Source organism: Tribolium castaneum, chromosome 6 (genome assembly GCF_031307605.1).
Source record: "Tribolium castaneum strain GA2 chromosome 6, icTriCast1.1, whole genome shotgun sequence".
In the NCBI taxonomy this organism is placed as follows: domain Eukaryota; kingdom Metazoa; phylum Arthropoda; class Insecta; order Coleoptera; family Tenebrionidae; genus Tribolium; species Tribolium castaneum.
In genome coordinates, this window is record NC_087399.1 from 10,080,249 (window position 1) to 10,095,143 (window position 14,895).

The following is a 14,895-nucleotide window of genomic DNA, read 5'->3' on the forward strand; positions in this document are numbered from 1 at the left end:
TAAGGTAAACATGTTGTTGCTATTACAATAACCAATAAAATTTTGAACGTGTCTCAACGTGTGTTAAATTTGAACTGCCTCTAATAAGTTTCTACAGCGTGTTCGGTAATTCAACCGCCATCGCCATTGCTCTCACAAGATTCGGAAAAAACCTATTATCCAGCATTTGCATTTTTTATCATACCGTGAAAAATTAGAAAAATTTAAAATTACTTGTTCTGTTGTGTCAAGTAATCCGTTTATGAAAAATGTAAAAGTGTCACATCTACAACAGCAGGCAATGAAAATTCAGTGGCGAACAATTGTACAATATGTTTGATGTGAAAAGAATCTTAAAGAGTACGTACTAAAATTTTAGAAAAAATGCTCAAATCGGAATAGAAAAATTAAAATATTCTTGGATTTGAATAACATCAGCCTTTTCTAATTGAATTTTGTTGACGATATTAAAACAATTATTTAGAAACATCTACAAAAACTATCCAATTTTTTTTCGGTTGCACCTAATTCTTAAATGATCATTTGATTCACTAGATAGAGGTATACAGGGTGTATCAAAAATACTTTTAATTTTAACACATAATAAAACTCATCAAATACAAGAGCTTTTCTATATAACATTTTGCAAAATTCCTATTTATACTTTTGACTGTTTTCCCCCTTACTTTTGTGCAAACGACACGAATTTCTCATACACCCTGTAGATTGTTAACAATTATAAAAAATTTGCAGATAAGTGCAAAAAAATCAAGAAGAAGCAATGTAGTTTTTCGGCAAAATCATTCATCATTAAAGAACATTAAATAATAAAAACTGAAGAAGTTAACAAAAAAAATTAGCAGCTCCAGATTTATTAAATTATTAATTTAGGATTTTTCAAGACTTCCTATAATCTACACAATATACAACAAGGTACAGTCACTTTCGAAAACCATGGCACATCCCTTTAACCGCATCAACCACAAACCTTTTCGGTTAATGTGTACGTTTGGCTCGTTTATGAATTAGCTAGATATTGCGTCAGTTTGTAAACTAACCTGTTAGTTAAAATTTATGACCTAAAAGATTTTAGTCGGACTTTTGTTATTCAGTCGCTTTATTAGGAGTATCATGCTTTTTGTTCTTAACTGTACTACTGAGTTTTTTGAGCACTTTGTACAAATACAAAGTGTATCAGAAATTATTGTGCTAATTTTTCAATAAAAGTTTCGACAATTTACTGTACCAGTCTATAGATGCAAAAATAAAGGTACCGAACTATTTTTGTTGTGTCAGAAGCGGACAATTTGAACAATTTAAAACAATAATGAAAAATGTTGCTATGAATATAAACTAATTATTAAACACTGACTGGCTCGTTTACACAGAAAGTCTAGTTTACACAAAAGAAAAGAGAGAAACGGTGAAAATAATAAATAAGAATTTTGCAAAACGTTACATAGAACAGTTATTGTGCTTGATGAGTTTTATTACGTGGTAAAATAACACACGTGTTTCTGATACACCCGATAGAGTTTTACTATTCGAAATTAAGAAAAATAAGTGTTCTTATATTCTTGTAGTATATCTAAATACCAACAAATACCTTAATTACTGTTTAAAATTTCTAATAAGTATAATGTATTTCTAAATAGGTGTAGATAATTTGAAAAGTCTCGAAGCAGGTTGGGGTCAATCCCGATATTTCAAAAAATGACAGGTTACATATTAGTGCGGTTGTTCCGCATGTAAAACGTGCATTAAGGTCGATGTGAGGCACGTTCACACGTCGGCCGCAAGAAGTGTTGAATAAAAATGTGTCCTCAAGGCAGTGAGCAGTCCACCCTCGCGCAATCTCACGGTGACATTGATATTTATTTTAATTACGTGTGTCAGTCAAGAGGCAGGGCGTGTCGAAAGTATAGCACCACACTCTCTGCATATTTATGTTAATGAGCGCATTGTAAGTTGCAGTTTTGTATAAAAGTGCGTTCTTGCATTTTTACGGAATCGTCGACAAAGGGATCGCCGCGCGAGGTTGTCGTTCGCCGAAGAATAGGGTTTCATGATTTAGCAAAACGCTGAGAAGAGAACAAGAGAACCTCCTCTTCATCATCATCATCATCATCCTCCTCCTCGCGGAGGAAATTTGCCCGTGTGTGTGTGCATGGGGACAGTTATAAAAAGCGGAAACATTTCGAACGTGTATGCACTTTGCTAAAATATTATGACGGAGGCTGGAACATTAACATTGCACGGCCGACATATTTCTATCATTGCTTTGGCCGAGCAAAGAGAGCCGGCCGGATCAATTTAATGGTAATAGAGACGGGAACGTGTACTTCATAATTTAGATAACGTTATTGGATCATTTCTCTAGGACTTTAGCCGGTTTACGGACTTGTAACGGCCGGCCATACTTCAGCAAATAGCATAATCGCTAATAACGCAGATCATATCCGTTTCGAACGCACCGGACTCTCAGCTGGCCTCAAAACCAACGGTCAACAGCGGACAGCGCGACAAATCAATGCACAATTTCGAACAAATCGCAGACAATTTTATAACGAAAGAAATTTTTATCACCACTTCTAATCACGCTGTATAGCAAATAGACATGAAAATTATTGACAAATTTAAAAAAAGTTAATCATGAAACTTTTCTTAACTTAAAATGACTCAAGACTCATTTTTTCATATTTCTATAGTTTAAAGTTATGAGACTTTGTTAAATCATTTTTAATTCTGGGTATATTATTAAACAAAATTTTAGCATTCCGGCCTTGCTACTAAGTTTTCGAAAATTTTCAGCAACTTTTGGTTGCGTTTTGTTTTATTTTTTATCTAAACCATTATAGTAGCAACGTTTTCTTTGTACACCATTAAATTTTTATTACGATTACCCCAAACCGCAAAGACCCTTCAAGCGAATCACTCAGGCAAGCTGATTGCGTGATTTATTGTAGACAGGTTGTAGTCTTTCAGACGAATCGATCGGTATCGTAAATATTTTTGAGTCACCCTTGTCAAAACATATTAAACCCAATTATCTGTTGTAAAACTTTATGGTGTACAAAGAAAACGTTGCTATAATATAACTATTTAAGAAGTCTTATTATTGAAATATCTTTTTTTAAACAATGTTATAGGTTTAAACAAAATGACAGAGTGCTAAACGCAATTTGTTTTCTCATGTTGATTAAAAACACTATATTTTTGACTCTTCAGAAAATAATTGTTTATGAATGGTTATCTAGTTGACATCTCATTAATTTTTAATAACTGTGTTTAAAAACTTTATCTTTAGAATAATACATCGAAGTGAGTATGAGTATGTGGTCAAACAACATACAAAGTTTTCAAAAAATTCTGAAAAATTCAAGTATCAAAAATTGCAGAATAAATTCGAACTGAAAAACGTAAAAATTGAAAGTTCCAGGAATTTTTTAAACATCAGGTAGACAAATTTTAAATTATTAAAGATTAAAATTTCAAGTCAGACTAATTAATGATTCTAATACACATACATTTTTTTAATAAATTGAACTAATAATACAGACTGATCCAGAAATACTGAGTCTGTTCACAATACTGAATTTAAATTTTAAAGAGTCCGTTTCCAGTTGATAATAATTTAACAATCTTGTGGGGTTGTACCTACGTCAAAAATAATTGTCATGAAAAATCGAATCCGGTTGCAGTGTTGAAAATTATAAACAAAAATATTTTCAAAGCTGCGCCCCATAGACTTAGTTCTTCTGAATCAGTCTATATTTTTATCTATACGAGTATTATAATGAAAAGGATGTAGGAAAAAATCTACGAAGTTTTTAAAAATGCAAAAAAATTTAAATGATTGTGTAAAATGAAAACTACCTACAACAAATTTTGAAACCTGAAACACCTAAAATAAAATTAATTCAGAAAAACTCAAACGTTTAGGATTTCTAACTTTGGATCAATTTTGATGGCATCTTTTATTTTTTTCAAATACCATGTATTTTATTTTTTATTTTACTATACAACTTTCTAATGCTTAAAAAACGTTGACATACCAGGAAAAGTAGTATAAGAAATTTCAGCTCGAAAATATAGGAACTCAAAAGTCTAAGAACTTTTAAAACTTGAAACATTCAATTTACGAAAAAACTGAAACGTTTTAAAATTCTAAAGTTCAATTTAACTAAACATATGAAATATTATTAAATAGATAATTTGAACTTGACAATAAAAATTCAATTAATTAAATAATTTTCAAAAGCTTTCAAAATCATAGCTTCTCAATTCTCATCAATTAAATTGAAATTAATCAATTCCAATTTATTAAAACTTAATTTTTTTTATAAAATTCGATTCAACAATGAAAAGTTCGAAAATAATTTTTGAAATTTATAATTTTGGAAAATACAAGATGTGGGCCATTTTAGATGGCTTAGGTCTAAATACGGTCGTTACGGTGAAAATTGAAAACTTCAAATACATCTGAAACTAAAACCTGAACTACCAAACTAAAATAGACTATAAAAAAAACTGAAACATTTTCAAATATTGTAATCGTACTTAGATTTCAGTTTAGTAACACTTGAAAATCAAGTTAAATTAAATAAACACCAAAATTCGATTTTAAAATTCGGAAACTGGAAAAGAAAATTTCCAGTTCTACAAAATTCTAGAAAGTACCTACCAGAAAAGAGAAATAATCAAAAACTTTCAAAACCTGAAACACCTATAAACCCTTGATTTTGAACTGAAACCTTTTCAATCAAATTTTAATCTGTTTAAATCGAATTATTGAAAAAGCTGAAAAGCCTGAACCAAACGAAAATTGTATATTATATTATTACAGTGAAACGTCATTATTTATCAAACTGTATTTTTTTAATTTAATAATTCAATCTGTTGTAAAGCTAAAACACTAAATAGATACTAGAACGCGAGCCACAACCTATAATTTTTCACTATAAACAGTAATTAGTGGTTGTTGTGCCGTCCTTCAGATGTAAAAATCGCCTCGAGTCTGTGTTCTATTTAATATCAGAATAAAAGTAAATTCCCGTCAAATTCGTTAATTAATCGTGTTGGCAGGTTAGTTTTGTTCATGTTCCCATGCAACGCCTGCTCTGATTGTTTTTAAGGTCACGTGTACGTCTGAAAGAGTGTTAACTGTTATATTCTTGGCTTTATTTAATTATGGTATATGATTGTATTTTAATTAAAATTTTGCATTTCTTTGACTCAGTTTATTTATTGTTTTGCTCATCCTGACCTTATTATGACGAAACCGGTTCGCATCATCGCAATTTCCTCCATTCTGAATTATATGGCGACCACACAGCGAGTCCATCAATACATATTTTAAATAATATTATTAGAGGAGGAGAGAGCGTGTGGCAAATATGGATGTTGTTTTTGATTAAGCCGTACGGCAGGAGCGTATTTACAATGATGTTCTATTACAGTTGTCAGTAAATAATTATTTGAATTTGTCAAGTGTCTGGTGGATAAAACCCGAACCTTGCATAGTAATCCAAACGCGGTTTATAACACTGTCAGGACATTGTTGATGTTTTCATTTCGAAAACACCAGGAGCTCGGGGCACCTGATGTGATACGCCACTGATTTCAGCTCGATGCAACCGTTCAGATGCTGAATATTACTGTAATCTGGATGGTGGAATTTAATTTATCGATGAAGAGATAAAATCGAATGCGTAACTTGGCAAGGAAAATTGCTCATTTTTCAGTCCGGCAGAGTGAGACGGTTATTAACTTTCTGTTTTACATTCGCTAATGGGATCGATACAGAACACCACTTTAATTAGCGAATAACGGCGCTAATTTGGCCACTTTTTTAAAAGTTGCGATAGTGAACCGACTACCACTTCTTAAAGATTTAAAATATTTTTTGATCCTCTCAAAATATTCTATCATTTGCTCGTTTCTAGAGGATTTATTTTGGGGCCGAACTATTTTCGTTGTAAAAGAAACGGACAATTTTCACAATTTAAAACAACAATGAAAATTGTTGCTATGAATAGAAACTAATTATTAAATACTGAGCGGCTCGTTTGGACAAAAGAAAGGAGGAAAACAGTGAAAATAATAAATAAGAATTTTGCAAAATGTTATACAGAAAAGTTGTTGTATTTGATGAGTTTTATTACGTGGTAAAATTAACACACGTTTTTCTGGTACATCCTGTATTTTGTCAAGGACTCGTTACTATACGAATTATTTTTTGACAAATTGTTATTATGTACTTACTATTTTCCAAATTTTTGCAGTATACAAAGTTTGTCAATAAAGCTTTGCATTGGAAAGAATGTAGTAAATTGAAAACCAATAGAACCAATAGGAGCCTATAACTTTAATAGGTTTTATGTATTTTTTTTGAAAATATGTATTTTCTTAATGTTTCATCATTAGAAGACTTATTTTTTGACAAATCATCTATACAATTTTCCTAATTTTTGCAGAAAGGAAAGCTTATTCAAAGGACCTTCAACTGCAAAAAAGTAGTGAACTATCAATAACTTCTTCGGGCTTTAATATTGTTTTGTTTTTCAAAAATATTTTGTCAGTGGCACGTTTTTAGACGATTATTTTTGGCGAATCATTGGTACAATTTTCCCGATTTCTACGGAAGATTAAACTTATCCAAAGGGCTTTCCACTGCAAAGAAATAGTAAACCAACAATAACTTTTTAAGTTTAATAAGTTCTTTAGATTTCTTAAAATACTTGGTCATTGTTTTTAAACAAATTGTTTTTTGGTCAATCATTTGTCTAGCTTTCCTTATTTTTGTAGAAAGTAACGCTTATTCTTGTTTGCAAAAAAAAACATAATGAACCGACAAACACTCCTTAAAGTTTTAATAAATTTAGAGTTTTTTGAAAATATTTTGTCAATGGCTGGTAACTATACGGATTATTTTTTGACGATTTCCGATTTGTTGCAATAAACAAAGTTTATCAAAAGAGCTTTCGATTGCAAAAAATGTAGCAAACTGAAAACTAATTGTATGGGTTTTAATAAATTTTAAGTTTTTTTTTTTGAAAATACAATTATTAGAAGTCTGATTTTTGACGAATCATCCATACTTTTTTCCTAATTTATGCTGAAGATTTTACCTAAAAATCTTATTCAACTGCAAAGAAATAGTGACCGACCACCGACATTAACTTCTTAGAGGTTTATTAATTTTTTGTTTTTCGAAAATATTTTGTCAGTGGCTTGTTTTTAAAACCATTAATTTTTGGAGAATCATTCGTACGATTTTTCTGATTTCTACAGAAGACAAAGCTTGTCTAAAAGGCCTTTGATGGAAAAAAATAGTAAACCAACAATAACTTCTTAGGACTTTAGTGTTTTTTTGGTTTTTTCAATATCCTTATGTTTATCAGAACAATTTTCCTGATTATTGCAGAAAACAAAACTTAGCCAAACGACCTTTGATTGCAAAAAAAATAGTACACCGACAATTTAATTTTGGGGCTTTAATATTTTTTTTGTTTCTTTTGTACACATTTAAAGGCTATTGAACGGCACAAAAATACTAACCTAACAATAAGTTTTTCAGGCTTTAATAAATAAATTCTTTGATTTTTTCAAAATACTTTGTCCTTGTTTTTAAACATTGTTTTTTTGGCGAATTATTTGTCCAATTTCTTTATTTTTGCAGAAATCAAAGTTTTCGAAAAGACTTTCTTTTGTAAAAAAAATAGTTAACCGACATTTTTAATACATTTGCATTTTTTTGAAAATACGTTGTCAGTGGCATGTTATTTGGTAGGGTATACGAATTATTTTTTGACCAATCATGGGTACAACTTTCTCAATTTTTGCAGAAATCAAAGCTTATCCAAAGAATCTTCAACTGCAAAGAAAAATAGTAAACCGGCAATACCTTCTTAAGGTTTAAATTTTTTCTTTTTTTTGTAAAATTTTTCTGATTTTTACAAAAGACAAAGTTTATCCGAAGGGATAAAAATAGTGAACGGTCAATAACTTCTTAGAACTTGAATAAATTTTTCGATTTTCTCAAAAAATTTTATTTGCTCGTTTTTAGATGAATTATTTTTTGGCGAATTATCCTTACAATTGTCTAGATTTTTGCAGAAAACAACGGCTACCTGAAAACTTCGATTGCAAAATTGCAAAATAAACTGGCCCTCACTTGCTAGGCACTTAATAAATTTTTTGGTACTGGGCTAATTTTTTGGGCATTACGATTTCAAGTGAAATAGTAATTTTTTTAAAAGTTTGAAATTTGACGGCCGGTGACGAACAGCTAGCAATTTCCTCGTGTTGTGGGTAATTTGTAATATCATTGCAGAAGTAATGACACTTCACCGCAACTTCGCACAATACCATCCGCCGGTAAGTCTAATCACGAAGTGAAAGTAAAACGGTTAGAAATGCATTCCCATGCATACGTTTGCTCGCTCAAATTTGAATACAATTATAGCCGGAGATAACTGTTCCACTGACTTTTCTTAATCTTAAGCTCAACGGTTTCCGCCATTAGGTTAATTTAAATTAGAGCCGGATTTTTCACTTTTGGTTATTGTTCCAGGCATGAACGGTACCGGAAGACCGTGGATGAACGGACACGCTACGAAACCGGAGGACAAGCAGTCGACTTTATCGAGGTAATGATACAAATAGACTTAATGGCGGTGAAAAATTCCGCATGTTTCCGAATAGGGTTTCCGATTTTTTTTGACATTTTTTTGCTTGAAACACTGGAAGTTTTAAAATGATTTTAAAAAATTGTAAGCTTGTTTTAAATATTTACATACTTACCCATTTTTTCTAACAATATTAAATAAACTAAACTTTGAGTGTCTTCCTAATATAGTGAATTTATTTGTGTTGTAATTAAAAAGTAATTACTTTGAATATCCATTGAATGATTTTTTTATATTTTTTATGATGAAACACTATGTTTTTTCTTGTATTGAATAAAACTTTTAATAAAAAATAATTATACTTTTGCTTACTTTTTGAATTTTCTTTTTTTTTTCGAAGAAATCACATTTTTTTAGTTCATTTCACGAAAACCAAGAAAAGTAAAGAAATTGACATCTTATTGATTGAGTTGCATTCGAGCAGTTAAAAAAATACGGAAGGCTCTTAAAAGTTGAATACCTGAAAATGTTTAAAAAGAAAAGCCTCAAAAAGACTTTTTAAAAATACTGTATAGTTATTAATAATACGAGTGCGAAAACACAAGCATAAAGATTGAGGACTGTCGTTAGGCAACGAGCATATGCGAATTGCATACTTAGACACCCGAGAACTTTAATAAGAGTTTTCGCATAAGTGTTATTCAATTTTTTTGTTGGGACATTTTAATTTAAAACACGTTTCTATGGGATGCGTGTTTTAAAATAGTAAAAACGTTGCTATAGGATTCATAATAAATGAACCGAACATGTTTGGTTTATAGACACCTTACATGACCAATTAACCATGCAAATATCTTACATACAGGGTGTCCCAGCGATTTGAAAAAGACCATTATTGCCCTTTAAATGTTAGAAAATTAAACACTTTTTTTTATGAAAGCCACAGATACCCCTGTGTAATCCCCTGTCTCATCTAAAATTATTTGCAAACATTAACTAGAACATCCTACATCTTTTGCATTTTTTGATGTAGCTTTTAACACTGATGTTTTTAACTAATTTAATTGGTAGTTCGAATTACGGAATTCAAACGTTTGGATTATAGAAACAATTTTATACAATTGGGGTGTTCGGATTATAGAGTCGTTCAGACTATAGGGCTTTCGGATTATTCAAACATTACTGTATTTATACATGGTGCTATTTATTCCTGCTAAAAGGAAATTTTAATGCATTTCAAAAACGAATAATAAATTGCACATTAATGAGCGTTTACTGTTGAATAGTTTATATTTTTTAAATTGTTTTAAATTTCTTTAGGATCTTTCAAAATTATTACAGAAAAAATTATCGAATTTTACAGCAAATTTACAATACGTATTTAGTTTCTCCTAAAAATCTGCGAAAAAATTAATTGAATTGTTTATAGCCTTTCCTTTTGTGCTATAGAATTTGTAACGGTTTTATTTTGTTAAAATTTTACAATACGTATTTTATCTTTTATCCTGTTTTGTTTGTTTTCTAATGGAATTTATTGAAATACTTTTTTTAATTTTTTTCTACACTAGCAGTTAATAATAGATTTATCCAAATTACCATTATTGAATATCTAATTTCTTTTTTTTGACAACCTTTTTTAACAACTAATGAAGATTTCCTGTCTATTTAAAGTGTACCTATTATTGCTAAGATCAACATTTAAGGTTAAATATCTTTAACTTTTTAGGTATTTGAGAATTTCTTCAACTAATACAATTTTAAGTTTGAATCATCCTCTTTAACTTTGGTGAAACATTTTTTAGAATTTTTAGTTTTAGGAATATATTTTGATTTTTTTATTCAAAATTGACTAATAAAAGTTTAGGCCGAAATGAAAATGAAATAAAATACAGAGTGTTTTATTAAAAAAAACAACTCTAAATCACTCTCGGAATGTACTATACATTATCTTCCTTAAATTAATACTGGCAGAGAGTACCTAAAGTATCTTATAAAAACAAACTTAAAATTAAGGTTACATAAAGAATTCTTCCTATAAAGGAGATTTTTTAGGGCTGATTTATAATGAACTTTGTTAAAATTTAATTCGTTGTTAAAAGTTAACAACGCAAATAGACCAATTAAATTAATTGGTTTAATTTGGTCACGTGATCAGTTGATTACGCATTTAATTGCGGATTAAGTTAATGACGCTTTTATAAACCGGTCCCTAAGGTTTAAAATAAAAAATTAATGTTAGGTATAATCAGCTAAAATAAATTTTATAATCTACTTTGAGTATGTACTAACCAATAAAGCTTTTTACTAATTAGGTACAAAAAAATCAAGACCAATCGAATCTTAGAAAAAATACTGTATGCAGCTCACATTTAATAACTATTAAAACATTCTCGTACCTAGTCGTGCTGTCATTTATGTACTCATGTAAGAAATAAAGCAAAAAAAATCAAAAAGAAAAAAGTAAGATCAAAGTTTATTAATTTTTTTGTATTTAGGTGTCAGAGATTTCTATGCAAATTTTTCAAATGATTTATAAAAAACATAATTGCCACTTACAATCACACATCATGCTTAATTGACGATGTTCTTTTCATTTTATTAAATTAGTTTTTTTATTTCTTTTATTTTTTTTTATTTTTTTAATATTGATAGAAAAATTAAGATGTGTATTATCTAAAACAGGAAACAGAAATGTTGGTTGTCACTTAAAAAATATTGTAATCAACTCATTTGTTAATGGGCTATAAATCTCAACATATTAAAGGCACTTACTCGCTGTCACTCGTTCGTGCTTCCAACACCATCGATTATTAATCGACTTTATTAACAAATTAGTTTATTAGTTAATAACAATTAAAAATACAAGGACAAACAGAAAAACTCGTTCATTTTTTGTCGATTTTTCTTCTTGAATTTGGCCAGAGTTTGCAGGAAGTTTCGAGATTTGGGTAATGTGCTCCAGTCCGGCCCTGATTTTGCGGTACTTCCCCTAGGAAGCGAATGCCGTCACGTGTAAAATGCCTCGAAACGTGCGTTATGGGAATCGCGCGCGCTCAATCCCGAACCATCTGGAGCCCAGTTAATATCACATTATGGTTAAATTAGCTCCAATGATTGCCTCACGCTCAAACCATCTTTAATTATTTTCCAACTGGAATTTGATTGCAAGCAAGCGCTTTCGTACGTTTCCGGAAACGCAAAGATAATTTCACCAACGACCACTAATGGCGCTATTTTAAATTGATAGACTTGCATTCCTGACTTCCGCCCTTTGCGAATCGCAAAAGAAAAGCAACACCAGTGGCGTGCGATCCGGTCGTGACCACTTAATGATTAATTATTTGGTGGAATGATGAAAGTAAAGCGCAACTAGGCTAGAGGTGATCGCTATTTGCCATTAGGTCACGCCATATCGATGGGAAAACTTCACACCACACACTCTACTTTCGTACTTTTACACATGCTCAAATTGGATCACTAATACCCTAGATTTTTTTACTTCTAATTACGATGTTCACCAGCTTTCAACAATTTTTTCTTTGAATAAATTATATTTTTACTTATCACAAAATCACACTATTTCATCAAGTTTTTCAGAATTTTTCTAAGTCAATTGATATCAAAATGCACTATTTATTTTCTTTTGTTTTTTTTTATTTTTTTATTTTTATTTTTTCTTGTTTTCTGTGTTTTTTTTGTATTTGCAGATATATTTTTGACTTTGTTTTTAACTTTCAACAATAATTTAAAACAATAAAAAAAACGACAAAAAAACAGTTGTAGATATTATTATTTTTATTCTTTAGCCCACATATTATATGTATCATTTTCCCATTTTCACACAAATAAAGCTTCAAATTAATATTAATGTCTGTACAAAAGTTGTCAAACCAAAGATTTTAGAAAAATAATAAATTAATTAAAGAGGCAACAAAAGTCTGCGAACGAAATGTGTAACATCTGAAATTTTTCTGAAATTTTTTATTATTTCATAATAATACTTGAATTACTGAAGACTTTTGTTCACAGGAAACTGTGAATTTTACACGTTATCGGATGAATTATTCCTATATTGAGAGCTTTAGCTAAATAATAGCGCAGATTTATAATTTACAAAAACAATAAGTGATTGTGATTTTGACCCAATACCTTGTTCAAACCTAGCTTTTAACACTTTTTTCTTAAAAAAATAGTCTTATTTTTTATAATTCGGAATTATCGTCAATTTATTTCAAGGTTCACTATTGATTTTCTTCATTAGACCAGTGATTTACTTAATTGTTCATTTACATAGTTTTTTCTTGTTTTCTGTGTTTTTCTATGTTTACACGTACAGGATGAAGTCAGATATGGGTTAATATACAGACTGTTCTGTCTAAACCCCACATTAGAAGTATTGGGAGGTCTAGTAATGATAGATAGTCATCTGAAAATTTGCGTACAATATTTTCAAGATGGCAGCACTTCCCGTTGTAGCGGAAGTCGCTATCAACTTTCTTATTTTAAATGGAAAGCTATATTTTTCATGCGTTTTTAAATTACTAGAGTTATTTTAATGTAGTTTTTATAAGCTTTCCCTATACCTAAATTTAGCCGTTTACGAAATATTTATGGTTTTTAATTTTTTTTTTTTTTTTGGATTTGCACATTCCAGTTTAAAATCGATATCTCTGCCATTTTAAAAAATTTGGAAGTATTTTTCAGTTTATTTGAAAGAGGAAGCTTAGATCTTTGCTTTGGTGTTTTTAAATTTCTAAAAAAGGACAACAAACTCCAAATTTTTAAAGTTAAGTTTGCAGAACTTTAAGCACCCATAACTCATTTTTTTCAAATGAAATGCCAAAAGTTTTATATCACTAAATAGCAGAGGGTTCAATTCTACATCAATCTGTATTAACATTGCATATACTTATGTTTAATAGTTTTTAAGTTACAATAACTTTTTGTAGGGATTGAAAAATTCGTTAGCATTCGAATGAAAAAATGTGAGAAATTAATGTTTTTTAAACCAACATTCAATTAATTTATTGCATTTTTAGGGGATGTATAACACAATTTTGAAGAGAGTTTATCTTGTAAGTTTAATCAGAAATATTACCACAGATAGGTATAGGGAGTACTAATACAGATTGATGCAGAATAAAATTGCCCTCCATCCAGTAAAAATAAAATTGGCACAAACCATTCGAAAAAATTAAGTTATGGGTACTTGAAATTGTCCAAAATTAACCTTAATTTTTTTGGGTTCATTAACTTTATTTTCAATTTTGTTAGAATATTTATGTTGCTTCTACTCATAAGTATACGTAAATATTCAGACACAGAAGTGTCTGACAAATCGCATTTTCGAATTTGGAACACAAATGAAGTTTCAGAATCTGCACAAGTTTCAAGAACACTGAAAAATAAAAATTATATAAATATTTTCTATCGATTTCTTCAATTCATGCCATTTAGTGGTACAAAAGATCTGTAGTATATAATTGTCCAGGGTGTTTCCAGTTTAAGTGGTAGTCAAAAACTAAATACTTTCAGTTACCCAAAAAAAAAAAAATATTATAATAGAGTTTAATAGAGTTAATAGGGTTTCTATTAACTGTTTGAAAACTACAAAAACGCCAACGTCGCATTTGACCAAATTATTTTTTTAAGGGATTGATAAAATTGTAAAATCATCAATAATTTTGCATGATGTGGTTTTTGTTTTTGATTCGTCCGTGGTATTTAATGGATGAAGAGGTTAGGTTAAAATTGAAGAAATCCGGATTTATTTAACAATTTTATTTCAAGTCGACGTTTTGAGTATGAATTCAATTATTTTGTTGTTAAAAGTTTAAATGGTCAACTTTTATTAATTCTAATAAAAATAACTTTTTGAGTCATGATTAAGAGTAAATTCATAGTCGAAACGTCGACTTGAAATAAAATTGTTAAGTAAGTCCGGATTCTTCAATTTTAACTAAACCTCTTCATTCATAATCCATAATGATTAGATCTCTCATTGAAACTATAAATTACAATAGCTTTTATTTTTTGTAGTGCATAAATAATTATTTTATTACAGGTAATTTTAAGAGAAAATTAGCGTTTTTTTAGTTTTTGATTTAAGCGTTTTTTATAGTTTTGAAACAGCTAATAACAAACTTCAATTTGATGCTTCAATATTATTCCAAATTTTCATGGTATGAGCGTAAAATCGTTTTTCATAATAAAATTCTTCCTACTTTTTAAGTGATAATTTGTTCTGACGATCTTCTTTAAAGATATTATGAAAACAGTAAGCTTC

The 14,895-nt window shown here is 29.6% G+C and overlaps 1 protein-coding gene and 1 long non-coding RNA gene across 2 annotated transcripts in view; both read left to right on the plus strand.

The window, feature by feature from the left end:
• The window catches only part of LOC662165 (calpain-9), a 64,550-nt gene that overhangs the window by 19,328 nt on the left and 30,327 nt on the right, over positions 1 to 14,895 (plus strand). The window contains exon 3 of the mRNA XM_064357409.1: positions 8,555 to 8,630. Within this exon, the coding sequence (XP_064213479.1) occupies positions 8,555 to 8,630 (76 nt within the window). The remainder of the gene's footprint in view (positions 1 to 8,554; positions 8,631 to 14,895) is intronic.
• Positions 1,674 to 5,166, plus strand: LOC107398422 (uncharacterized). The gene is made up of 3 exons (XR_001575275.2): positions 1,674 to 1,898; positions 1,954 to 2,298; positions 2,360 to 5,166. It is a non-coding gene; the product is annotated as an uncharacterized LOC107398422 (long non-coding RNA).